Genomic DNA, 27,956 nt, shown 5'->3' with positions numbered 1-27,956 from the left:
CCTGTGCGTCGATAAATGTTGCAGAAGAGGGACGAGCGAGGTTTTAAACCGACGGACAAACGGTCCTCTGGACAAACTGTTCTTGTTTCCACGCTGGCCACGTATCGTCCATGCAAATCGGCTGGTTTACACCGCGACCGGGTATTTTCGTTGCCGAAGGAATACCGCGCATGGATACGGATCGGCACTGGGCGAGCGGTGCGCCACCCTCGCGGCTGAATATTAATACGCCTGCTAACGATATCGCGATCCTCGATACGCATAAGCTATCGCGGTATTGCGCCCAGCGTTCCCATCGATTCGAGGATCTCGCGCCAGCGGCCAGCAGTAAAATTAAAAATATCGTTTCGCGGCCCTATCGCGCAGCGTCGAGCATCGCTGCTCTGTAAAACTCGAGATTTCTGCTTTCGCAGCGAATCCCGGTGCTAAAGTGACGAGGAAGCATCGTGGAGAATCTGACGCGGTGTTTGAATAATATTTTCGAATCGCGAAACTAGTTTCAAATTACTGGAAAGTTGAAGGAGAGAACGTGTGCTTCTTAGGGTTAGTGATCGAAGTGATCAGCTTTGCTTCGGAGGAATCATTCGCTAGCTGGGAAAATATATGCAGATCGAGTACCGATGAGTTTTTCTCGCCGACGTCATTACTCCTTTATTAAGTTAGCGCGCTGCGGCTTGTTTTGTTTTGTGCCGTCCAAGTTGCCTTCACTTTTATCGGGGTTTAGGTGTTTCGCCATGCGCGAGATACTTCGTATTCATGAGGCTGCGCGGTTTAATTATGTTCGCAATTATGAAAACACAATTATCCCGCGATGCAAATCGCCGAGCTGGAACGGCGCGCTCACGGTGTCGCTTTAATGCGTCTCGTTTGCCGCAATTGAAGCCCGGCGTCCCCGCGTTCAATGAAGATTATTAACGTTTCAATCCTTCGATGAGAATTCCTGCCTCTGGCAAGTACCTTCCTGCTGAAATAATTTCTGCCGAAGCTCGCGCGGGAGGATCAAGGAAAATCTTTCGACCGCCCCAGTTGCTGCAACGAAATCCCTACCTTTGACGAGCCATCTAATTCCGCTCGAGTCCCGGGAACAACAAACAAATGGAGAGCAACTTTTCGTTAAAACTTGCCGCCTGGAAGCAATCGGTGTCTACCGCCAAACGATCCCTCGGCGTCTAAATTTACCAAAGCCAGCGCGGTTGTTGCAGAACGACTGGCAGCTTGCTTTTTCTCGAGAGAGACCGTGCTCAGCGGCTGACCTTAATCCCCCGGGGTAATCGGTTTTCGGCATTAAGTGCTCTGTGCTCCGCCAACCGAGTCGCTCCTGGTCAGCCTCGTGTTCAGCTTCACCCTGCAGCTTCCGAGCTCGTCGAATTAACAAATCAGATCGTCGATGTTTCGCAGGACCGACAGGGGAGCTCATCGATCCGCGAGAGCCTTTCACGAGGCAGATTCTCCGGTGGATTGGGTGGCTTCGATTATTCGATCGTGCAATTCAGTTTCTTCATCTGTTTAATCGGATTTTAATCCTGCGAGCTTAAGATTGCCGGTGGGTTTTAGCATGGGAATGATTTTTGTCGAGAGACTATTAGGGGTGTTCGATTCTGCTTCGATTCTTCAGAAAATTGATTCTTTTGGTTAAAAGATCGATCTCTTGAATCGATCCGTTGGTATCCGATTTTCCCCGGAATCGATTCTTTGATCTAAGAATCGACAATCGATTTTTTGCCGTCTGGGGGGAATTAATTGCCACTAGTGAAAGGTTTACTAGGAATTCGATTTATGAATCGATTCAAGACTCGATTCTTTGAGGTGAATCGAACACCCCTAGAGTCTATGCTTCTCCTTTAAACTTTGAATCATTATTTGCTCGTATTTTCAAGGAACTCTCAGGAATTGTCCAGGAACAACACGGTTTCGTAGCGAATCGATCAACTCTCGCTAACCTAACTTTGTTCTGTCGCCATATCTCGGGCAACTTAGAACACGGCCGACAGGTCGACGTCATTTTCACCGACTTTCGAAAAGCGTTCGATACGGCTAATCGTACTATCACGATAAACAGGTCAGGGTTTTTCCTAGCGCGCGGAGGCGTTTTTGCGCCAAAATTTCCCGCGCATTTTCGGCGTCGCTTGAGGGACGCAGCCCTCTGCGGGGGCTGTATAAATAGCCCTCCAGAGGTGACGCGCGCCCTCACTCACTCACCTGGAACCGCCTGTAGAGGCTACACGCCGTATTGCATACAAGTTTTCATCAGTTAACTATATTCAGCAATTTCACATTGTATCGCCTTTTCGCGTATTAAATAGAGTGTGGTGTAAGAGACTATCAATAACCATTTCCTTTACACTCCTCAGCTATTTATTGTGTGATAACTTCGCTCATTTTTCCTGTACCTTTACTTGCATTTGTGTAACCAAAGGGTGTCCACCCGTTTAATTTAGTAATAATAATAATAATAATAATAACAGTTCGAGCTTCAGACTTCAACATCCTCGATTCAAACGAGGAACCACCTTACTCTTCTACTTCCCGGAGTCACACAACGCTCCCCCAAAATGCGAAACTTATATTCCCACACGGAACAGCAGAAACCACTCTGACGCGGACAAAGGGCGCGTTGCGTAACTCCTCGGGAAGCTTCGAGTAACATCCTCTTTGGAACATTCGCTAGAAAACAGAGCCGCAATCTGAATTCGGTCTGTACTAACTTTTTTCGCAAGCTGAAGGCCCTCTTCTCGTCATCCCGCGCTGCGATCCCTTTCATTTACTCCGAACACCGCAAAAAGAGTGCCCGCATTGTCCCCGGCGCTCTCCATTCTTTCTCCTCGGCGCAGTCCAAGCGCCTTCGGTTTCAGAAGAGTTCGAAAGACTTATCCGTAGCTCCGATCCCTATGAAACATACGAACAGCTTCTCTCGATTAAAAAGAAGCACAAAGAAGCTACGCATCCCACGCTATTTTCTACCAAGATTACGTAACTGAACGTGCAAAGATGCGTACAAGAGAGAAATTTCGTCGCGACGGCAGTAGAGCTCGCGTGAGTGTGCAGCGCGGACGGTGCCCGCCGCAAATTGTTATGAATTGTGCTCGGTGGCGCGTGAATTTCCCGGTCGCTGGCCAGTTTGGTCGTCCGCGGTGGTGTAGCAAGTTGGAAAGTTTTGCGGCGCTGGTTGAAGCGGCGGCAATTATACAGCGTTTTATCGAGGCGCTCCGCCCGATTCAATCGGCGGCGCCCAAGTTTTATTCGAGCGGTCCACGGGACTCTTGGAAACTCGAAGAAATTAATTACCAGTCGGTCGGCGTCTGTGTGCGTCGCTGTGCGCCGTTGAAAGACGTCTCGAGCCATTAACGTTTCGCGAGAGACGAAGGGAAAAGAAAAGACATTTCCACCGCCAGACTTTCTTCACTCTCCCGCGCGCCAATCCAATGCCGAGTCCAGACCTGGATACGTATATAGTGCCTGTACGAGATACAGTGACTTACAGTGACTCGCATTAATATTCGGACACTTTTTAAAATCGCATAACTTTTTTAGAATTGGTGCAAACGACTTGAGGTTTTTTGAGAAGCTAGAAGGATTAGTTTGCTAAGTGACGTATTTGGTCGTTATGAAAAAAAATGTATTTGATTGGAATAGCGAAAAGAATAGTAAAGGTCGATTATTAAACTTTTTTTGTGAGCTTGTAATGAAAATTAAAAAAAACCCGTTTGTAGATTGCAGTAAGTTGTATACGTGCCTAAAATTTCATCAAAATCCGAGCTACAAACGTTTAAAGATCGCAGAATAAGGTCGAGAATCGCGAAAATTCCCGAAATCACCGGGGCCCTAACAGAAAATAAAACAGAAATTCAAGATACGGTTTATCATTATTAAAAGACATCAATTAAGCTTTGATTAATTATTATATTGATTCATAAATTCTCCACTACTTAGCCTTGGAGCCTTAGAGCTCTAGATTTGTCCTGGTCTTCTCTAAATACAGTCCTACAAGAGGTAGTAGGGGGGCACGTTTAGCGGCCAGTACCCAGCAGGGTGTCGGGTAAGACCCCGCTGAGTGACTTCACACCGAAGTCACTGTATCTCGTATAGGCACTATACCAGGAGTGTCGAACTTCCCCACTCCGAGAGCCGCACGAGTCGGGCCCCCGGTCAGCCGGGTCCCCCACTTATTTTTCTGCAGGCGTTGCACGGGACCCGGCAGGGAGAGAGTGCAGCACTCGGAGGAGAAATTCATCAGAGCGAAGTAGGTGTGGAGGGGGCCGTTCTCCTACGGCTCTACGGAGCAGGCGAAGAGAAGGAGTCATGAAGATATCATGAAAATCCGAGACATCATTGCTGCGGGCTAAGGTCTACACACACGTATCAGTTCCGCGATGATTCAGCGGCGAAAAATATCGTTTCCCTGTTTTCGAAAACAGCGGTTCACATTTGTTATTCAGTTGCCGAGACTGAAGCAAGGAGACCATTGACACCGATCCGCGGAACTGATACTTGCGCGCGCGTGGACCATTAGTCATCCGCAATGGAATTTCCATCTCGTCGATTCGCGAGGTAGACACGGCAGTCGAACGTAGACGCCTGTCCCTTCGGGTAAAGTGGATGTAAAGTCTCCATAGAAGGGGAACGAAGGTTGCAGTTGGGGAGCATTCGCGCGAATCATCTGTACCGAGTTTCGAGGTGAAACGGAATTAGGCGCCGTAATCGGGCATCTGTAAATCCATTTCCCCTGTTCCATCACTTGCAAACTCATCTTGCTACTATATGCATAGAGTTCACTGTTAAATATTCAGAATCGAACGCTTTCTTCTAATAAAAAGGAGCAGGAGTGGAGCTCAGTCGGAACTAGGGTTTGTACAAAAACCGACTTTTGAAAAAAAAAACAGTTTTCGAATTCCACTATTCCCAAAAACCCGATTAAACCGGTTTTCGAATTTTCACAAAAAATATATAATTAAAATAGCAAATAAATATTTGCACTTATTTTAAAAACGTTCAGTTTCCTTAATCTTTTTGTAATTACAAAAATATAACAGAGTAAAATATACTGTATCCATACAAATCCAAATAAATAAAAATTAAATTAACTAAAACCCGTACAATTTTTTAGTTCATTTAATATTTATGGATCTACAAAAATATAACAGAATAAAATAGAGTGCATACAAGAGAAAATGAAAGAAAAAGAAAACTAAAATCCTTACAAACTATAAATTTTTTACAGTGGTACCAAATTATAAATCATTATTCCATTTAGTGCTTTTCTTCAGAAAATATGAACTCACGAATACTGTTTTACGGTAATGAGTAAACTGTTACATACTACGCTATGCTCGTGTCCGAGGCGAGTTTCAAGTCAAAATGTTGACGTTTCTAGTTAAATAATTAATTAATTTCTGCATATTAATTCTAACATATAAAACCGCTTTTTTAAATTGAAAACCCGGTTTTTGAATTTTACAAATTCGTGAATAAAAACCGGTGTTCAAACCCTAGTCGTGACTAAACACTCGTCTCGCTACTCTGCAGCACCCATCCTCCAGCTTCCTTAACAAGCTTCAAAAGATCGATCGTCTATTTGTCCTCTATGAAGATCGTGGACGTGCACGGGAGGTGGTGTAAAGGAGCTGTGAAACGAGCACACTTGTCACCAGCGTCCATTAACTTCATTTATCTACGCGGCGAGTAATTATGCCAGTCACAAAGCGTCCCACCGTGTATTCCGATCACGACTCTGCGCTCGGCGACTGCTGCAGCTCTTGTTCCCGTAGCGTGCACCGTTTCCAGCGGAATTCAGCGTTGTTTATCGTGCAGCGACGTCTGTGCGCTATTTTAAACGTCGTTATATTAATATTTCCAGCGCCTCGTTAGCTGGGTAATTTATATCGAGCTTGTTTCGAAGTTCAACGCCGAGCCGCGACGTTCAGAAGCTGGGCTCCGTCGCGCAAGCACCTTCGAGCTACATATCCTCGAAAGCTGAGCGATGGAGTTGCAGAGGAATCTGAAGATGAGCAAGGAATTTAACGTTAGGTACGGGAGTTCACGAACTGGCCGACTTGGACCGGGAAAAATTGCTGGAAGTTCGCACAGAGATAGCAAATGATGTTTCTATACCGACTAGAAGCTCCTGGAAGTTGCGCATTAGTAGAATCTGGGAGGCTACAAATCCGCGACACCTTGGAAATTTCTGATATTCGAATTGCTACTTGAATTGTACAGGCTTCCTGATTAATTGCCACCCTTGCACTTTGGGACTTACTTTACTCAGGCAGCTGCGAGATTTATCTTCTTTTAACGAGATTCTGCTCCACTCGCGAAGGTGGAAGTCTCGTTAATGTTGTCATCTCATTAAGGTTAGGTGAGTAATGTTTTTCGCGAGTCTGATTATTCTTCGGTGATTGATGCGTGAATTGTATGCACGAATTAGTGATGAAGCTCAGGGGAAGGTTGCTCGGATAGGCTTTTACTTACCTAAAATTGTTTTATTATTGATACGTGGAACGTAGCAGAATGGCGATCACTATTGTTCGCCTACGCGGTGCCCAGAGGCACCTAAGTAGTGTCAGCGATTTATTATTTATGATACGCGCATGCCGACTGTTCTTCGCGCCGCGCGAATGGAAACCACGAATCGAAAACTGCTCTGGACTAATATGGCGAAGGCCCTGGGACCTGGAAACGTGCGCAGGCTTCTGTAAGCGAAGCAGTGTGTTGTAATGGATATGCGACACGTCGCTTTCGGCCAGACAGAATCGCCATTTCGTTGTCGATGCAGCCTTAACAGAAAATATTCCGTTAATTCGACAAGCAATTGTCACGAATTTTAACAGTCAGATATATCTATGGTTATATAAATGTTTTGAAAACACTATCGGAGACTAACTAACTCAAAAAACACACTCAGACTTGATCTTGTAATAATTGTTTATTAACCCTTAACTGGTATACTGTTTTTGGCAAACGTGACTGGTATACTGGGGTCGTGGCAGACCCCAAATAAAAAAGGACATAGAAATTTGTAAAGTCGACACTAGAGCAACCACTATGAATATTTTCTTCTTAGGTAATGTAGAAAATAATAGAAGCGTGGAAAGTTAAACTATTATTTTAAAATTAATTAGAAATTCAGTTTACCAACTTAGACAACCGAAAATTGTACATCGAACTTTGGGTGCTTGGGGTCACGAGCGACCCCAGGATACCAGTTAAGGGTTAACCCGACAATGTACTCGCATGCCTCACCATGCGTTCTTTCTTTCGCCATGCCTTCCATGTACACCCCCTGACGGGCAAGCCCTTACAGTTTATTATAAAATAGTGTCCCTTTTTATGCCATGACGTTTAAGTCGTTTACAACTGGGATTGGGGCTTCGGTAGCACGAATTATGTTAGACTTGCTAGCTTCAGACCAAACTGAGAACTGACTCTCCGCGCTGAAAAAGACTCTTATTTTAACCCGGGAGTAGGCGCATGTTGGTCTTTTCGACCGACGATTTCATATGTTTTGGAACATGATCCAAAGCGTTCGACCGTCTACTTTTTCCGTGGAGCTATTCCCCTTTGAAGGAGTTCTTGACTTATTTATGTTACGGAGCGACACTTAGTGCACACGTGTAGGTTTTAAATCATACATTGTTACGCGTTGGTCTTCTTTTCGACCATAGCGCGCCTGCTAACATTAGTCTCATTTCGTCTGTCGCGTACGACGCATACTGTGTGGCAATCATGGCTGATACTAATTTCCGAGATTTCTTATTGAATGAAAACATAGAAGACGAGATCAGTGATTCCGCAGGAGATTCCGATTATGTTATGTAATCCTATTACGATACAGATTCGGAAATTGATTCTGCGGATATAGAGATATCAGATGTAGAGATGTTATTCTTTATTTTCAAGATGCAGTTCCTACTCTCAGGAAAATATAAATATTTAATACGTTTACGAAACCATAAATTTATAAGTATATTTTTTGAAAAACAAATATAAATATAAATTATATTAGATAATTGCTATTATTGAAAATTAAAAATCAAGTGATAAATACAAATTGATAAATAGACAATATAAATTTATATTTTGCATTCGCACAAATTTGCATATAACATTTTATTTTTAAAATAAATTACAACGTATCGTTTTTATAAAAATAAATTTTCCAGAACTCATAATATTATAATACGATTAATCATTTTATCATAAAAATGAAAATTATTTATGTATAACGATTCTGAAATAAGTAAAATACAGTGTTATGCATTATTTATATTATTTTAGTCATTTTATTAAGTTATTTCTGATTACATTACCATCGGTCGAAATGACCGACGTGCGCCTACTAACGTAAGTTATTTGGCGCGCCTACTCCCGGCTTAAACGCTGGATAGAGGTTTCACCCTCTACCCTCGAATGGCCGAGATGGAGGACAAGCCTAAACATTCCCACGATCCAACGTACAACGCTGACGAAATCCAGACACTAGCATCGGCGGAAAAACATTGCAACGTAGGCCTTGAAAATCCTTAGGCTTCATGATTTCGAGGACCGCTCTTGTGCCCAAGGGTTACTGCCTTGTCCCTCACCAGATGAGCGCGCCGAGGTCGATGGAGGTGGTCTCCGCCTTAATTGTCTTCCTATAATGCTCGGCCAACAGTCGATACTGCATCCGGATTTTGTCACCAAAACTTTTCCTGACCTGGCCATTCAGCCTGGAAATTTAATCGAAAATTCCCCCTATCGGAAGAAGAATAAAATCTCCTTCCATAAAACCAGCAACAGAGTTGAACAGCACAACTGATGGAACTCGAACTTCGAAGCTTAAAGTGTCTTGCTCCCTGTAAATATTCTTCGAAACCGATAAGGCGATTCGAGTGGTACCGCTAAGTCCATGGGACTAATTTCATTGATCTCCCGAAGCTCGCTTCTAATCGCCCTTTGTTTTCGATGCTAAGCAGAGTTGGAGTGCCACGAATTCTAAGAACCGTTTCCAACCTGATGGATCGAAATGGTCGAATTCATCACAATCGCGACAGAAATAATCTGAACGATTGCATCAGATTTGAGATATCAGTCGAGTCGATAGAGCTGGCTTATTTTTTTACCAAAAGCCGCCGTTCTATAGAAGCGATTGCGAAAGTCCCTTTGATAATAGCAAGGCGCAATAATCCATTCGCGATGCGAGTGCAATTGTTTCCGCGATGCGCAGCCCGGTTGCTTAATAAACAAGAGAAATCCAGCACGTCGTCATAGCGTTGGTACAGAAAAGGAGGAGATCATCCGACGGTACTTCAGATATCGCGGAGTTTAACCGAGTAAGCCTAATTGTAACGTTACGAGCACCTCGTGCTTCAGAGATCTACGATAAAGAATTCTCGTGAGCCTCGATCGAATCGGGCCACGTCACGAAGTCCAAAAGTACAACGACATAATTCATGTTCTATCGGCCGACGACTTTCACTGTCACCCGACCACGTGCCACTTGCGAAACGCGACAATTTTGATCAGCTTCGATCCTCTGCTACCATTTGCCACGCCACTTTTGCAATTGGCGTTGCAAACGACGCGGTGAAATTATGAAATCGTCTTTGCTAGGTCGGGTAGGAAATTCTAGTTTGTTTATTTCCTCCACCGGTTCTTGCGTTCCTTGCGAATTCTTCCAGGTACAGATAATGGCTACCGAGTACACACCATCGCAGCTGGTACGAATTGGTACTGTACATGATATGGGATGCACGGCGATCTGCTACTCCGTCGATCGATTGTGTTTTAAAATAAGCGCGGAATATCCAGCAACGTCATATTTGTTGTCACGTTTTTTCCTTCAATGGCCAGTGAATTTCCCGCAGCATGTGGTAGATTTAGTAGTATTTTGACGAGCCTTGGCACGATGGATCTATGTCCAAAATAAGTAAATATGTGTCCGAAAATTCCACACCACCCTAGTTCGGGGTGCCTATTGAAGATTTCTCCACGTTAAAAAAAATTAATTTATAATTTTTTTTATATTTTTTTTAACGTGGGAAAATTTATCCCCTATTCCCTATTATCCTCCACTACCCCTATTATCCCCTAACCGAAAAAATTTTGTTATAAATTTTTTTTTCTACAAAAAAAGAAACAGATGAAAAACCATTTTAAAATAAAAATGTAAAGTTTCACTTTGCACAAATTTAATAAAATAAATAAATAAATATATCAATTATATTTAATATCTGTTTTTCATTTATACAAGTTTTGTGCAAATTGGACAGGAATGAACAATTAGTTAAAGGTTTCTTGTGTTTTTGATAAATAAATTCTTCCTTCAATTTCTCGAGAAGTATGATCTGATTTCTGATTTCTCGAGAAACAAAGAATATCGAGAAATCAGGAACACTAGTCGAAACAGTGGAGGCAGCAAAGATTGGATGCTAAGGAGACTTAACTTCTTTTTCTTCATTTCACCACAAATACGATGAAATTGACACAGTAGGAGCACTCTAATTAAATCCAGAAGACGGTTCTCAGCGGTGGTTTAAGAAGCATCGCGCGAAGGCAACGTCCAAGATAACCTCGTGAACCAGGAATACACAAGCCACTCCATTCGAACTAGAATCATAAAACCCCCCTCTCACCACAGGACACAATTCCATGATCCTGTAATTTACACAAACGCCCGTGCGACAAGTGCCTTTTGCGTCGTCCCGAAGCGCTCAGGCCCAAAACCAAGCTTACACTCCGCTCTGCATTCCAACTCGCCAATCGTTTCGTCACAACTATTTCCCCCGACTTACTAGATTTCCCACTTTCTTCCAGCAGAACGTCTGCGCAATAACCCCTGAAAAGCATAAACGAACGTGCCTGGCGTTCGAAAGCGCGATCGTGGGTCCGTCGCGGCGTCGACGGCAAACAAATTCGCCCCGTTGACGAATCAACGCTACCTGTCCGCGCGGCCACGTGCCGCGAATTGGAATCGCAGCTTCGCGACGGCTGCTCGTGTGCCAGGTCCGCCTCTGCGACGTAGCACGGAGAAAGATCAGGTCCCTCTGTGTTTGCGCAGCCCCTACGCCCTGCTAGCGGGACCAGTTAGGGGGTTTAGTTGCGCGCGACGTGACGAGCAACGGGGGCAGGCCGTCCCTCCGCGTTCGATCATAGTTAACCGCGTAGAAGCTGTACGCTGCGCGGAGAAAAGATGGTGTTTGAGGTGAAGGAGACAGACTCGCCCGCGATTCCAGCAGCCGAGCCATAAACCTGTCCCTGGGTACGCGAGGTCGGCGATAAGCGGGGCCCCGCTGATAAGGCCGCCATCGTAGATAGACGCTCGAAATTATTCCATCAGACTGCCTGGGAAGTCGGCGTTTCCGCGGATCCGCCTCACCCCTCAGAATCAAGTTCCGCGATCGGGGATCCAGACGTGGAATATCTGAATCACGGAAATTTCACGTTTCTCCTGGAATACTAAACTCCCGGGGATTGATACCGCGGCGGGTGGCGGGGCTGCGTCCATATCGCGTGCCTTAAAAGCGAGGAATAAGAATAAGAATCGATAGGCCCTGGGTCGCGAGCAGCACGAGTCTACGAGCGGAGAGGCGTGGGTGGTGCAGCCTCCCTTGCGCCTCTTTAAGCGCATTTATCGCGTTTCGTCATCCCCCTCCCGCGTAATGTTTGCGCTGCAATCTCCGCGACAGCCTTCTCGAGCGCGCACCCCTCCACTTGCCAGTCTACTCTCCCACGCACCGCCATTTCTTTCGCTCACCCTTTAATTACCAATTCGCTAATATCCGCGTTACGCGATCCACCGTAATCCCGTTTTTCACAGCGGCATCCTCGTCGAAGCACGCAACACACCGCTGGCTAACACATCCGCGGTCGCTTTACATTTCGATCCACCAAGATTTCGTGCTCCGTTGCAACGACAGCTTGGCGCGATTCGATTATGCAATCGGCGTTGTTAAACGTTCCATTCACGGGCACGTGACGCGGCGATTCTTCATTGCGATGCGCTACTTTGACCTAGTTGGAGAGGCAAGCCGGAGGCCGATCCCCGCGAAAGGTCCCAGGGATGGATCGCCACGAAAAGGGGAATTGGGTCGCCTAGGGGTTCGAAGGAAATGAAGAGGCCGAGAAGCGGTCAGGCTGGTCGAGTATAACCCTTCAGGTGGTAGGGAATGTCTCCCGCGCGTCGCGTTCGCCGCTCTGCGGGCCGTCTATGTTTTTGCGAGCGCAGAAATTCGCCAGGCTGAAGGGGACTGTCCCGCACGAACGTTGCTGCCACAGAGCCGGGCTAATTGGCTGAATCGAATTAAGAGCGAGCGGGTATTTTCATCGTTGCAATTCTCTAATTGGCCGCGGACGAACCGGCCAATTGTTTCCACCGGTTTGCACGTTGTCTATGTTTTAGCCTAGCGAGCTTTCGCTTCACCTCGCCGGCCAATCGTTAAAGCCGGGAGAATCCACCGGGAAGCTATGCGATGCTATGCCATGCTACGTTTTAAAAAAAGTTAGCTTCGATACATTTTTATGGAACCGTTATATATTTATAGAAATGGGTATAGGAGGGGGAACTAGCGAGAAAGCGGGATCGGTCGACGGCCCTCTGGCGGCGGAGTCGGAAGCGTCGTTTCAGTTTTTAACGTGGGCTCTAAGCTTTACAGAGTAAAGCCGGGAATCCACCGGGAAGCTAAGCTATGATATGCGATGCTACGCTATGCCATGCTACGCTTTAAAAAAATTAGCTTCAATACATTCTCATGGAACCGTTTCCACCAAAAGCTACGTTAACGTAGCATCGCATAGCTTAGCTTAGCTTAGCTTGACTTAGCTTCCCAGTGGATTCCCGGCTTTAATGCTACGTGGCAACTGGGTCGAGAGGGTTCGCTTCTTTAAATTTCGAGCACAGAGCTGGACAACCGTGCCGAAGGCTGCCGCCAGTATCGCTGGTCACTTCGCTTTGTACGATCGCAAATTGCTCGAGGACATAAATCTTTGGTCGTCCAAGGTTCATATACAAGATGCAGCATCTTTCTGCTTTGATAGATTTATCTTCAGCAGCGCGTTCAATGGGAGAGAATGAATGGGCGAATCGCGATGAATTTCAAGATGGCTGCTGCAGATTGTCGCGGAGATCGCCAGGGAGGTTTTCGAGGCTACTGGAATCAGCGGCCTCGGAGCGAATTTCGATTGCCATCTTATCGGGAGGTGTTCGGCAGTTGAAGCTGTTTTCATTCGAAGAGAAATTTTATCTAGACACTTCAGCAGACGTGGAACGTTTTCGATGGTTCAAGGACGATTAGTCCAGCCCGCGATGCATTCAGTCCCATTCCTCCACGTGCGAATATCGAGCACCGCGGTGTTTCGCTGACTGTGCCAGAAACGTAACTGCGCACGGCGCGGTAAACAATGTTTCGTAAGCGATAATACTTAGACAATGCAAAAATTGCGATCGGCGCGGAGTGCTCGAGCCGCCGAGTCACTAAACTCAATTGATACTGCACGCTCCGGGCAATTGGTAATTAAAGTAAGTACAAGGGGTGATATTGCGCATTCGGTAGAGCGATATTTTCGCCGAATGCGTGTCTTGTGCAGTAGGGGAGAGGTGCTATAGAAGGGACACTTTCGTTTAGCGTCCATTTCTGACAATATCGTTATAGGTATTTAATAAAAACAAGTACGTCAATAGAAAGCGCGTTTATTTCCCTCCAATAAATGGTGACTGTCCCAATTTCTGCTCATTTCGTAATTTTCTTATTATTATATGCGTTACGTTTGTACTATAGTTGCAAGAAAATAATTCTAAATTATTTAAACATTTACATTCACATACATCGCTATTTTTCATGAGCAGAAATACGGACATTTAGAGCATTATATATTTAATTACAAATTACTAATAGTTAAACATCTTGAAATATCTTTCTTAAATAGTTTTTGAGTTGGTTGATTTATTATTAAAGAGTTAATCAATTATTCTGCAAATTTTGATCGCAAACAAATTTTTTACATCTTCTTTATGACGAGTTACCTCTCTAGGGGTCATGCTCAGTCAGGAGGCTGAAAAAAGGGTGGTCTTTGGAAATTTTTTACTCGAAAGCTATAACACATTTCTCGAAAAATCTTTTTTCCTTTTAAGGATTGCATCTAGTGCCGTGCATCGTAATTTTTTTATTTAAAAATATTCATCAATAACTAAGTTATTGTCCATCACTCGAAGGTTCTCTAAAAAAAATGAAAGTCGATCATCTGAAATAAAAAATTCAAAAGAATTTAATTATTATATTAGCTAGTATTTTAACTATATTTTTTTCTATATTTTTCTGTGTACTTGCCCCTTTTTAGCAAAGTAACTTTTCATTTTCCCGAAAGATGGGCCCATCAGAACATCTGCCACCTGGGCCTTTTTTCTTAAATCCGCCACCGCTAATTCGGTATAAATAATCGAGCCTGCCCCCTAGAGTGTGATATTCGACGCTGCGAGGTCCATTCCTTCTACATCACTGCGAATTCCCATTTAGTAAAAATTTAACAACCCAACCGCCTTCAGAGAAACACAGAAGAAACTGAGATCCCAGAGTCCTCCGCGTCGGAGCGACGAAGGAGCGTTGGGGACGCGTTGTCAAGCGGGCTGGATTACGAAATGAGTTACGATCGTTTTACGATTGTTATATATAGTTGGAAAGCTGTTTTGCCGCGGTAACTTCCTATATTTTCGCGCCAAGCGGCAGCGGTTGTTTGCTCTGTGCAGCCTGCCTATGGAGGAGCTAATCCGCGATGCTCACGGTGTTTATCACCCGTTATCAATGAGAATCTTTATCGCCACTCGAGATAGGCTGGCAAGTGTGCCCGGCGGAAAAGTTACATCGCGGATGCTTGCGATGCCCGGTCCACAGGCCTCGTTACGCGAGATTTTCGGCTCAGCTTGAGGCGTCATTGTTTCAATGGGTTGCGCTCAGGCGTCAGCTCTCCGAGTGCCCGTGCCTCATTAGGTAAATATTTACGAGCTGCTCGTCCCGCGCGATTACTAACGAGCAACGTGTCCTGTCGTTAACGTATTCCCCGCTCTTTAATGACATCGACGGGATGTAATCTCGCGATTGGCAGCCGGAGAGGTTGTAATCGAAGGCGCGCTACTGGGAATCATAGGATCTACAAATTGCGAAGATGATCGGGGTGATTTGCAATATGCGTTAGGACACTGGGAAGCCTTTAGAGCCGTGTAGAAGCTGCTGTAGCGTTTCTCCAGACGGAATTCAGGTGTCGCGCGCCTAACTGCGCTCAAGAAGATTGATGATACCTTCCCGGAGCCCTAACGCCTATGTTAATTAGTCGCCCGAATAGATAAATGTATTTCGAACAGATTCGCGGCGTTCAAACTCTCGGCTCGCTCGTTCGGATAAAGGCTTAAGAATTCCATGGAAGAGACGATAAACGGTATCGAAATTTCGTAACGTCTCTCCCTTCTCCTAATCTCTCACGAAACGACGATCCGCCCGCGTTACCGAGAAGCTGCTGGTTACGCTCGAAATTGGTTCTCATTACGGGTAAACACAAGCGATATTCGTCGCTGTTATCATTCAGCCAGCGCTACCGATTCTCGCATCTGTACGCGTCGCTGATCTTCTGTAAACACACGTTGAATCGAGGCAACAGACGTTCGCGTAATTCTCCCAGGAATAATTATCGTTTCCAAATAACGCTTCTCCAGAATTCTAGGGGACCGTAGTATGATCCTTCCAGAAAACTAGCGTACACCAAGCTCTAATATTCCGATATTCACGCCAGAAAACGAATTCACGTAGCTCCTTAAGCGCTCCAAAAATTCAAGAGCACCTTGTCGCAAGATTAAGCACTCGGGACACACAGTTCCCCGGAACAAACGAAACGGATGAGCCCCAAGTCTTTATCACCACCTTCCATAACAGCTGGCAAATTACAGCCGCGGTACTATAATTCCCTCGCATGCGACGTACCACATACATGCACACCAGGAACCCCCCAGGAACCCCGAAAAAAATCCATTCAAAGGATCCTTCCCTTCGGAAGGAACCCGCTTAAACAGTACCCCAATCCGATCACCCAGAAGCCGGCGAAATCGAAAAATCTGCGGTGCTCGATGCGTGCCTCTTGCGGTCTTGTACGTCGGGTGCGGAGGTGGGGGATGCGCCCGAAGAGAGACAGTCTCGGCCGAGTGCCCCGACGCGTATAAATACAAGCGGTCGGCTTGCTTCTCGGTTAGTCGCTACGATACTCGTTTCTCGGTGACGGCCTGTCGATTCAAGTGTGCCGCGCGTTCCCCTCGAGCCCCCTATTCGTCGCAAGCGATCGCTCAACTCCTCGCGGACAACCCGGGGCAGATAGAGCAACGGGAACATTCACGGGAAGTGTTCGGAGCTCGCTGAAGGAACGTTCGGATCGGCGGCCGGAGAAGTGTTCGTTCCCAGCCCCGTCTGTCCTGCAGCCAGCCATCGGTACCGCGATGAGAACGTACGAAAGTGTTCGGCTCCGCCGCCGAGATCGGGCCGGGCTGGAGTTTCCTCGGTGATCGTGCAGTGCTGCAGAATAGGGAACAGGGGCGACGGTGAGTGGGGGTGTGGCCGCCGATATCGGAAAGTTCGAGAGTCGTTAACCTGAAAGCGTTCCCCCTACTGTGTGATCCCTACTGTGAACGGAAGCGACGCTTAATAAAAGTTTGATCCTGAGGATCCGCGAGAACCGCCGAGGGAAGGAGCCCGGATCGCGCTGTTTTTAGTGGTGTCACGGTCTCTCCGGTAGCGTTCTTCCTGCGAGGTTCGACCGGGAAATAGAATTTTCTTTCGCAAAGGTCGGACGGGGTTGGACGGCTAGCGATTTTCCGAGGAGCCGCCGCGAAAGGACTGCCGGGCAGAAACAAAGAAACCGGGGAAGAAGAAACGGCGGGGCAAAAAGCCACCGCAGTTGGCTCGGCCGGTTTCCGCGCGATTCTCCTGCGCGGAGGTCAACGATCTGCTGGTGGATCTCGCCAGCCGTTGCACCTACTGCTCGGTCCGGTCGATACGCGATATATATACATACGGACGGGTCGGTCGGTGTGTGTACCGCGGGTTTTGCTGGTGTCCGGATAGGCCAGCCAGGCGGGGGCACCGTTTCACGAGGAGTGAAAAGGCGGTCACTCGGTACGCCGCCGTGGCTGCTTTCACCGGCAATGGAATAATGCCGATCGCGCCTTAACGGTACGGCGGCGGCTCGCGCGGGCACCTTCCGTGTTTCCCTCGGTATGATCGCCAGGAAAATGATCGCAGGCCCCGGGTGATCGCCCGGTGATCCCGCGGGGAGCTCTCGTGCCTACTGTTCCTGGCCGCGTGGCGGTGTATCGTCGTCCGCTGGATCGCGTAGCATGGAAAGCAACATGTACATCAGCAACGAGCCTCAGAACAATGGTCACTCGGCCACCAAGTACGCCTCGACCAACTCTATCCCGTCGACGATGGAGGAGGAGTCGTCGTTCGCCAAGCTGATCGGCAGCGTGGACAGAACCGACTCGAACGTTATCCTGCGGGATAATAAAGGGAGGAGGCACAGCGTGCTGGAGGACCTGAAGGCGCGGAGGGATAGCCTGTTCCACAGGGCGCGGCGCGCCAGCGTGGCGGAGGAGAAGGAGAATGCCAAGCAGGAGCAGAAAGAGAAGAGGAGGAGCAGCGAGGGCGGCAGACGGTGCTCTGTCTTCTACGTGTCCCAGGATCTGCTCGAGGAGAATCAGGAGGTGCTGGAGAACGAGAGGATGGTGGCGGACATGGAGGGGAAGAAGGGCCGAAGGAAGTCCTGGCATCCCCTCGCGAAACCGCCGAAATTCGATCGCAAGAGGAGGAAGGGGGTCGCTGGCGTACCGACGCAAGTCGGCAGCACCGACGGACTCTACGCGCAGACCAGGCAGAAACGTCCCTCCTGGTGGAATATATTCGTGCCGGATTCCGTCGCCAGGTATTTATCCTTCGCAGGATCCTGCGCCCATGCCCCCCTCGCCTGTCGCGTCTTTTGGCAAGCCTGTCGTAGGGCCGATCGTGGGATGCGCTGTCGTTGTCAATGTTCGGTGTTCGTTGAGTCGGATGGAGGTTTGAGGTCACGCAGTTTTCCTTTTGTTTCCACTACTAACAGGATTTCGCTCGAATCCACCGCGGCGCGTATTTAAGGGGGGTGACCACTGTAAAAATATCGGAAAAATCGAGGTTTTTCTTTTTCTTATTTTTTTTTTAAAGATGTACGTTTCAAGAATGCTCTCTCCAAATTTTATGGAGAAATTCGCAAAGTTAACGGAGATATAGTACTTTCCATGAAGCGGTGTCAAGCGCGCGACTGACAGGGGAAGATCCCGAACCTGAAAATTTAAAAAAAAATCTGGAACTTTGTGAATATGTAGGGAATTTCCTCCTGATTATAATGCAATTTTTGTTTGCTGCCCAAATTCACTCTAAGCGGGTGTAATTGACCCCTGAAAGTCCGGTTATTTTCCGATTTTCTGTTATAACTCGTGAACTGTAAAGTAATTTCTTCAACAAAGGGTAGATCTAATTAAAATAAGTAACTTTTGACTTGAAACGTTTTCCCTATCTCTTACAGATTGCGAGTTACAAAATGAAATCGGAAAATAGCCGAATTTTCGGGGGTTAATTTCACCCCCTTCGAGTGAATTTGGGCAGCAAACAAAAATTGCGCTGTGATCAGGAGTAAATGCTCTATATATTCACAAAGTTTCAGAATTTTTTGGGTTTTCGGGTTTGGGATTTTCCCTTGTGAGCCGCGCGGAACTTTGAACGCGTTTTCCTCAGAATGGCATTTTTCAACCGCGTTGACAGTCTGCAGAGAAAACTATACGTTCAGTCGACATGAGCAAGGGTATTTATTGTACGGAAAACCCGTCGCTATTACGTGACGATCAGTTTTTTTTTTCAATTAATGACCTGCTTCTATTTTTTTTATCAACATTTCCCCAATTTTGTACCCCGAAAACATGATTTTTTTCAGTGGTCCGCCATTTTGTTATCTTTTGCGATTTTGACCTTTTTTCATCGACACGTAATAGAGATAGGCTCCTACTAGAAAAACTACTTCTAGTTTCTAAATATTTTTTTAACCATATGGCCTGGGCACTGTCAACGCGACAAGCACGACTTTGCCGCAGCGCAAATTTTGACGAAGAGTATACAGGAAACGGATTTATGAATTTGATTGAAAAAAAATGTTTCTTACCCTTCGATATGTACATATTAACTATACTAAGCAATACATTGATTTACTTGCGTTGTTCGGTTGAAAAAAAATCCCGAAAACACCCTTCCTTCCCCTTTAAGGGGGAAACTAGCTGAACATCGACGCATTTTTCGGGAATTTTTTTTAAAGAAAGTATTTAATCGATCCTTCTGAAACTTTCAGGATATTCTATTATCAGATTAAGGTAGATAAATAAAAAACTGTATTAAAAAAGAGCGGCAAATAACAGAGTAGTTATCTAGCAAAACCGGCTATACCCGCTTTAATTTTTCGAATTTCGTTTCGCGGCTTTGGGAACATATTACCGCGATGTTCAACTATTGATTTATGCAACAAAAAAAAATCAGTTTCTTTGCCCCGCTACCCCAAGCTCCGCCCTTAAGGTGAACCAGAACGACGGCCTGCATCTGGACTCTCCGGACCAGGTCTTTGTTGAATACAGTTCCTGTCGATGCCGCGATGGTGTCTGGCGAGACCGGTTCCCGTGATCATTCTTCTTGGGTCATGAGACAATAGCTTTGTTTACGCAGCAGAGGATACGCTTGAAATGGGAACGATATATATTCCGCTGCAGTCTCTTTTCTCACTCGCGACGCGCTCGATCGTCGAACAATTCCCGCCGAATAGACAATTCCTCTTTCATAGTTGAATAACGCGCAGCACTCTCGTCGCCGTTCTACCCGCTATTAGCCTATGTATTAGAGGCCACTGATTTCGAGGGGAACGTCGCGAGGCAGGTGTGTCGGGCAAATATTTATACGGCTCGGCAAGGTGGAAGTTGTAAACCAGGCAAGTAACGATGTCGCTTGTCAAAGGCGGCAAATATCGCGCGTGACGGTTTTATCAACCGAATTTTCCCGTCGCGCACTGTTTGCGTGGCGTAGTCGCGCGGAAGGAACGAGACAGGGGCGTCGCGACGCCAACGTCCACCCGTGCGCCCCTTTGACAGTTACAGTGGCTCGCATTAATATTCGGACAGTTTTTAAAATCGCATAACTTTTTTAGAATCGGTCCAAACGACTTGAGTTTTTTTGAGAAGCTAGAAGGATTAGTTCGCTAAATGACGCGTTTCGTCGTTTTGAAAAAATATGTATTTGGTTGGAATAGCGAAAAGAATAGTAAAGGTCGATTTTTAAACTTTTCTTTGTGAGCTTGTAATGAAAATTAAAAAAAAAACGTTTGTAGGTTGCAGTAAGTTGTATCGCGAAAATTCCCGAAATCTGCGATTCTCGACCTTATTCTGCGATCTTTAAACGTTTGTAGCTCGGAGCAACGTTAACCGATTTTGATGAAATTTTAGGCACGCATACAACTTACTGCAATCTACAAACGTTTTTTTTTTATTTTCATTACAAGCTCACAAAAATGTTTAAAAATCGACCTTTACTATTCTTATCGCTACTCCAACGAAATACATTTTGTTTCAAAACGACGAAACGCGTCAGTTAGCAAACTAATCCTTCTAGCTTCTCAAAAAAAACTCAAGTCGTTTGGACCAATTCTAAAAAAGTTATGCGATTTTAAAAAGTGTCCGAATATTAACCCTTAACTGCTATCCAGGGGTCGCTCGTGACCCCAAGCACCCAAAGTTCGATGTACAATTTTCGGTTGTCTAAGTTGGTAAACTGAATTTCTAATTAATTTTATAATAATAGTTTAACTTTCCACGCTTCTATTATTTTCTACATTACCTAAGAACAAAATATTCATAATGGTTGCTCTAGTGTCGACTTCACAAATTTCTGTGTCCTTTATTTGGGGTCTGCCACGACCCCAGTGTACCAGTCACGTTTGCCAAAAACAGTGTACCAGTTAAGGGTTAATGCGAGCCACTGTAGGTTTCTTTTTACGCGCGTAACAATGCGCGCGACAAGCGCCTTTGCATCGCGCCTTCCCAACGGGATTTCGAGCGATTTTCTCCTGGCGAGCTGCTTGAAAAGTAAAAGTCCTACTTTCCTCGTCTTATCGATGAATCTAGTCTTCCTCCGCGGAAGCGAGGGCACGATTGATTTACGACGCGTTATCGATCCTCGGTGCGCCGCGCCGTGCCTCCTCCGGCACGAGGGAAACTTTTCTAAAGTTCCCTGGCTCCCCGTGATTTCTCTAGAGTTGCCCAGTCGCGAAAGTCGACCTGCGCCGACTCACTTCCGTTCGTCGTCTAAACCGTCGTGGGCACTTTAATTAAGTGGAACGAACGATCGTGTCAATAAAAGTGCTCGAATTGCGCCGAAAGTTCGCCAGCTACGCCGCGCCGTGTCTGTTCCCAGTTTCCGCCCGGGATTTCTCCAATTCTCCAATTCCCCGTCGCGCCGTATTTGCATACGTCCCCTTATTTGTACGACGCGAGGATCCACGTATAGTTTGGGAGTTGTCGAAGGTTCGTTACGATTCCGTATTTTTTTTTCACATCGTTTTGAATTGTGCGCAGTATGCAAGCCGAGTGGATGGATTATCTACTGGCAGTCTATCGTTTAATCCGACGATTAGTCGTTCGTTTACCGATCGTTACTTCCTAGATTGATCGTCATTGACAACGTTGACATCACTCGATGGTTACTGGCATCACATGATAGCAGCGTTTCGATCGTTTAATCTCCATAACAAAAGTAACCTTCGCCGTGCGGTTACTCAGCCGATTCGTTGCAAACTAAATAAACAGTGTTTTTTTTTATCGCTGTTCCAAGTATCGCCTTAGCAACACCTTGTTTCGGTCCAATTTCGAGGCTGAATATCGAGTTAGAATTTGTAATAATTTTTTTTTGCTGCAACAGTGATACAAGGGAATATCCCGAACCCAGATATTCAATAAATTTTTAAACTTTGTGAATACGTAGGGAATTTCCTCCCGATTTTAATGGAATTTTTGTTCGCTGCTTAAATTTACTCTGAGGGGGTGTAGTTGACCACTGAAAATCCGGTTACTTTCCGGTTTTGTGTTATAACTCGTGAAGTGTAAAATAATTTTTACACCAAATTATAAATGTAATTAAAAGAATTAACTTTTGTCTTGAAACTTTTTTTTCTATCTTTTACTGTTCGCGAGTTATAACGCAAAATTCGAAAAATTTACGAATTTTCAGGGGTTAATTTCACCCCCTTCGAGTGAATTTGGGCAGCAAACAAAAATTGCGTTGTGATCAGGAAGAGATCCCCTATATATTCGCAAAGTTTCAGAATTTTTTGAATTTTCGGCTTCGCGATCTTCCCTTGTTAGGTTTATTCCGTAAATTCTACCAGCTTCGGCTTGTATGATGCTCCCTGCGGGGAAGGAGAGCAGTTGCAGCAAGAAATTTAGCAAAACAGAAGAAGGAGATTTGAAAGATTCCTGGTCGTAGCGCAAAACCCAGGGACGAAGTAAAAGTTAGACAGGAAAAAAGCAAATAGGATTATAAATTGCTATTTTAAGACGCTCGACCGGTTCTCACGTGTTACAAGAGGTTCCGATGAATTCTTCCTCCTTCTTCTTCTGCTTCTGATTGGTTCCGAGCTTAAGTGGGGTGCCCCGACAAGCTCAAACTTTAAGCTTTCATTAATCAAAGTCATTCAAGATAAAGAAAATCCTCCCCTGTATTATGATACGAATCAAAATTTCCAACAGCTTCCAAGCACTTATTCAGCTCCATCAAAAATTTACTACTTAATCCACTATCTTAAAAAAGGAATTACCCAGAAATACGCTATTACCATAAAAAGGGGGAAAAAGTAATGCGTCTCGTAAAAAGGAGGTCGTTTCAGAGATTCACTTCTTCAAGGATGATATGATTCCTCTCCTCTCTCTCTCTCTCTCCCCCCGCAAATTCGAAATCTGCATGAAATTGAAGGACGTACCCCGACGTGGAGCGTTTCCTGGGGCGATAAAGTCGACAGGGCGTCGCGAGATCCGTGAGCAGAAAAAAACGTCGAGTATCAATGACTCGCGATCCAACTGGCTGTCGGATAAGAGCGACGAGAGGGAAAGAAAAAGGGCTCGTCGCAGAGAAAAAAGGAACCCGACGCGGCCCGGGTTGCCAACGCGAAACGAGTTCCCAATTTTTTTGTCGAGGAAGTGAAAGGTTGCGGGATCAACCCAATTTTCTCGCTAAATTTTTCTCGTCAGCAAAAAAGAGCCTTGGTCGCCATTCTCTCTCTCTCTCTCCCTCCCTCTCTCTCCCTCCCTCTCTCTCTCCCCCTCCCTCTTTCTCTCCCTCCCTGTCTCTCTCCCTCTCTCCCTCTTTCTTTCAAAGACAAGGTAACAATATCCCGTGCGACAAAAAAATTCTTTCAATCGTCTAGCCTCTCCACCCCTTTCCCTCCCAAGGAAACAAAATCGCAAAATGCTCCGTGGCCTGGAACCCGGTATTAATCCGTTACTTACAATTAGTATAGTAGTGTAACACCCGTGTTACACGAATTGAAAAAATTATGCACGCCATTTGGGGTCTTTTTCGTGAACTTTAAAGCGTTACTTTATTATTACCATATCTAACAAGTGTCCTTAGGTCAGAAATACATCCGCAGAAATTCTACTGTGACACACTGCCCCGTATTATTGATTAAAACTCTTAATTTCGCCAGGCCTACTGAAAATACCACGTCAATGCTAATTTTTCTCCCAATTATTTCGGACTTCCTTTGCAAATAAATTTGATGTCGAACATAATAATGTACGTAACACTAGTCTAACATTCTGCAAAACCGCGTATTGGCTATAATACACACTTATCTTTATGCATGATGTAACACTGCTGTTATATCCATATCTTTTCATTTATACAAAAAATTATTACATCACGAATTTTTTGCTTACCCTTACGATGAACTGTGGACAAAAATGGTACCGATAAGAATTTTTCTGGGTCGAATAAAAAATTCACGATACCAACGGTTAAACCTTGCGCATCTCAGGCTGCCTTCTGACATCCAAAAAGTTCGTTCTACAATGATTAAGCGGGCTCGATGAGATATTTTATTATTTAGTTGACAGTGCTTCTGTCAGGCTACCCCGGCGAAAGTTTCTCTTCGTGTTTCGTCGTTCCGCGTTTCTCGACGAAAGGGAAGAATAGGTTGTCAGATGCACGGCGCAGCTAGGCGAGTTGACTTTAAAACGAAGTCCCCCCCGAAGGACCGCAGACTGTGTCGCGTCGGAGAAAAGTTCCCTCGCAGTCGATGTCCAACAGAGTTTGCACTTTTGTATACACGCCTCCCAGTTCCATGCCGCGTGTGTCCTCGGCTGTCGTCCGCTCCGAAACACCCCCGACTTTCATCCACCCTCGTTCCCTTTCAAACGCTTTTCGGGGAGGAACGATTTCTCCAGCGAGATTTGTATTTCTCGTGGAATCTGGAGAGCCAGGGGTTATCGAGCACAAGGAGAGGCTCGACGAATTCGGTATACAAATCCGACGTGACAAGTTGAACGTTTCTATTTCCGAGGGGGAACCGAGTATTCGTTTTCGGTCGGTTCGCGGTTAACATATGATTCTCGCTTTATTTCTGCGGCTTCGTAAGCTCAGCGCGACGAATGCTTCTTTTCGACTACAGTGTCCGCGAGGCCAGCCTGACATAATGATGTATTTTTAGCAAATAGAGTTGGCATTAAAAGTCCACGTTGACTTGGTCACGGCTCTCGATTTATTCAGACAGGATCTTGCGTCAAATTCAATTTCCCTCGTCCACGCTTCCCGCCCCTCCCTCCCCCGTACGATATTCAATCAGGGGCGAAACATCCCCGCTCTACGTCGCGCGCAGCTCAGCTCTAAATTTTAATGAAACCCTGTGTGTACGTAAGCAGATGCTCGTTAAGCCGGCCGATAAAAATAAATTGCAACAGCCAGGCAACGTCGCTAGAGATGGAACGCATAAATACATGCGTCGCGCGCGTCTGTTTACGCGTACAAAAGGAGCTCGGGCGTTAGAAACAGATGTTGTCGCGCATGGAACCAATTTCGAGTGTCTGTGCTGCTTACGTAATTCGCAACCTTCGGCAACGGTCGAACGGCAGCTCCCGAAATCGTCGCAATTCCCGTGCATCCCGAACCGTTCAGCTCCAGCTCGAGTCCAGCAAACTGGGGGGGTGGATCGTAGGAAGGGTCGCGGCAGGTCCGCCGCTGGATGATCGGTTAATCTATTCGTCCGCTCTTCGCACCCGGCAAAGCCAATGGCGGATCGTTGCCGTCGGCCAGGCTCATTATGCACCGTTAAACCGAAAACGCACGTGCGCCGGTGACGTCAAAAGTTTAACGAAGAAAAGCGCAGCGCGCAACCCCCGCGCGCCCCGCCCCGCGGCAGCAGACGCCTGTTGAATAACAAACGCGATAAGCCCCTCTGTACCCGTATGTACGATCCGTTGTAACAAACGCTGCGACCCGACGAGCGGAGTCAGCGCAAACAAACAGCTTCGCCGAATCTGTGCTTTGGCGAATCGCAACTTCTGGCGAAACGAAATTTCGCACATGGAATGCGCGTGTCGAACGATTTCTTAGAGCGATCGGCTCCCTTCAGTTGAACTTCGCATTTCTGTAAACTGGGTTAGACTGTTCGTGCTAACCTGGAGCTTGCCGCTTAAACTTGCCTATTAAGTTTCTTCTTCACTAGGTGAAGGTATGTGCGTTAGTCTCGCGCGGATGAATGTGCGCGCGATTACGATGTGACGCCTGTATATATGCGTCACAGAGAAACTCATTTACGTCTTGGAAAAGTAGCTCGCTCTTGTATGTATAATAGATGAGGAACGTGTAAGTAGAAGAGACCGGGGCTGGTTGTTACAATTTTCAGATTTTTTTTGTTTGCATTCCATGTTCAATACTATCAATGACTCTCACTTAACCCTTAACTGGCATCCTGGGGTCGCCCGTGACCCCAAGCACCCAAAGTTCGATGTACAATTTTCGGTTGTCTAAGTTGGTAAACTGAATTTCTAATTAGTTTTATAATAATAGTTTAACTTTCTACGCTTCTATTATTTTCTGCATTACCTAAGAAGAAAATATTCATAGTGGTTGCTCTAGTGTCGACTTTACAAATTTCTGTGCCCTTTTTTATTTGGGGTCTGCCACGACCCCAGTATACCAGTCAGGTTTGCCAAAAACAGTATACCAGTTAAGGGTTAAGGGGTCATGTTCAGTCAGGAGGCCGAAAAAAGGGTGGTCTTTGGAAATTTTTTACTCAAAAGCTATAACACATTTCTCAAAAAATCTTTTTTCCTTTTAAAGATTGCATCTAGTACCGTGCATCGTAATTTTTTTATTTGAAAATATTTATTAATAACTAAGTTATTGTCCATCACTCGAAGGTTCTTTAAAAAAAGGCTTCTGCGGTGACCACTGCTGCTCGAAAGTCGATCATCTGAAGTAAAAAATTCAAAAGAATTTACTTATTATATTATATTATCTAGTATTTGAATGATGGACAACATCTTATGATGGGAACTAGAATTTATATTTTAATAAGAAACATCATGGGCATCATTCAATATAACAGTATGAAAAATAAATACTGAATTCTACTGACCGAAAATTATTAGCTTAAATTAGCTTAAACGAAAGAAGGTGCAGTAAAAATTATCAATGTTTTGACCAAATTAGTGTTTGAAGTATGGATAAAAATTATAACAAATACATATCGGTATATACAGCTATCGATAAATATCGCGCATCACTATGTTCAAGCGAAAAAAATTTACTCTGCTTTGCAACAACCTGCCCCTGTAACATCTAGCCCCAATCTCCCCTATACCCCTCTCAACAATCAAACATTCTAAAGATTACAATGCTCGACACTATTTTTTGCCGAGTATATTATTATACATAATATACATTAATTGAAACACAAATGTCAAAGAAAAGGCGTATTAAATTTTCTTAAAAATCATGTAAGAAGTAAAAATAGGACAGGGAAAGGAATTAGAATACACGAAATTTACATACAACTTTAGGAGACTTATAACGCGGGCTAATTTCTTGCGACACATTTTTATGGCAAATGAAGTTTGTCGCTTCGAATAGTCACTTGTTTACTGATTCTTAACTTTCAAACAATACGCCATCCTCTTTTAACTACTTAATAATTGATAATTTAAAACAATACCAGACCTATGTATCAGATGATACACTTTACATGAATTTCGTTTAACTTTTCGCGTGAGCGATCGGCAAGAAATAGTGCTCGGCAGAATAAGAATGTATATACTTCTAATTCTGTCTAAAGATCGTGTCCAACAAGCAGCCAAGTAGATACATGTACGCAAGTCTAAAAAGAGGCACACATTCATCCGGTGGGAAGTGACGTTTATTTCTGAGACACTGGCGCGCACGCCCTAAAAGAGTAACGACGCGGTGTGCAGGTGCACGCTCTCCAAGAAAGCGACGCTCCTAAGCGATGGACACGCGTGCATGCCCTGAGAAAGTGACATCCATTGGCGAAGGGCGTGTATACACGCTCTGAGAAAGTGACGTTCACCTGTGCACGACAGCCCCACACACACACACACACTTGAGAAAGTACAAGGCATTCCTGCACACGTACTCTACACGCGGGGCCATTTAATTCTTCCTTGCCTGTGGATAGACGTACACGTGACTAATTTGTACATCGCGTGCGGCCGACGCATATGAGCGTTCGTTATGCACGATTAACTCGCTGCAGCAGTGCTCGCTCGCCTCGCCTGGTGTCGAAATACTCGCAATTCCACCCGGGACGATACTCAGGAATCTGAAAAGTATTCGGTTGGTCCATACGATTGCGTACAAGTTCGTTTATTTACGACGCGA

General features: G+C 45.4%; 1 protein-coding gene across 11 annotated transcripts in view; it reads left to right on the top strand.

The window, feature by feature from the left end:
- Mtd (TLD domain-containing protein mustard) overlaps positions 1 to 27,956 on the top strand; it is a 186,224-nt gene that overhangs the window by 68,292 nt on the left and 89,976 nt on the right. For 2 of the 11 annotated variants that reach the window (XM_076810637.1, XM_076810639.1), the window contains exon 1: positions 16,202 to 17,925. The exons of 5 other annotated variants lie outside the window; for them this stretch is intronic. In XM_076810637.1, coding sequence (XP_076666752.1) covers positions 17,342 to 17,925 — 584 coding nt within the window. In that variant the 5' untranslated portion in view covers positions 16,202 to 17,341. Of the gene's footprint in view, positions 1 to 16,199; positions 17,926 to 27,956 lie in introns of those variants that run through there. 4 more of the 11 variants (XM_076810636.1, XM_076810638.1, XM_076810641.1 and 1 more) reach the window with 4 other exon arrangements.

This window comes from Andrena cerasifolii, chromosome 4, assembly GCF_050908995.1.
Source record: "Andrena cerasifolii isolate SP2316 chromosome 4, iyAndCera1_principal, whole genome shotgun sequence".
Taxonomy (NCBI): domain Eukaryota; kingdom Metazoa; phylum Arthropoda; class Insecta; order Hymenoptera; family Andrenidae; genus Andrena; species Andrena cerasifolii.
This window is presented reverse-complemented; position numbering and strand designations above follow the sequence as displayed.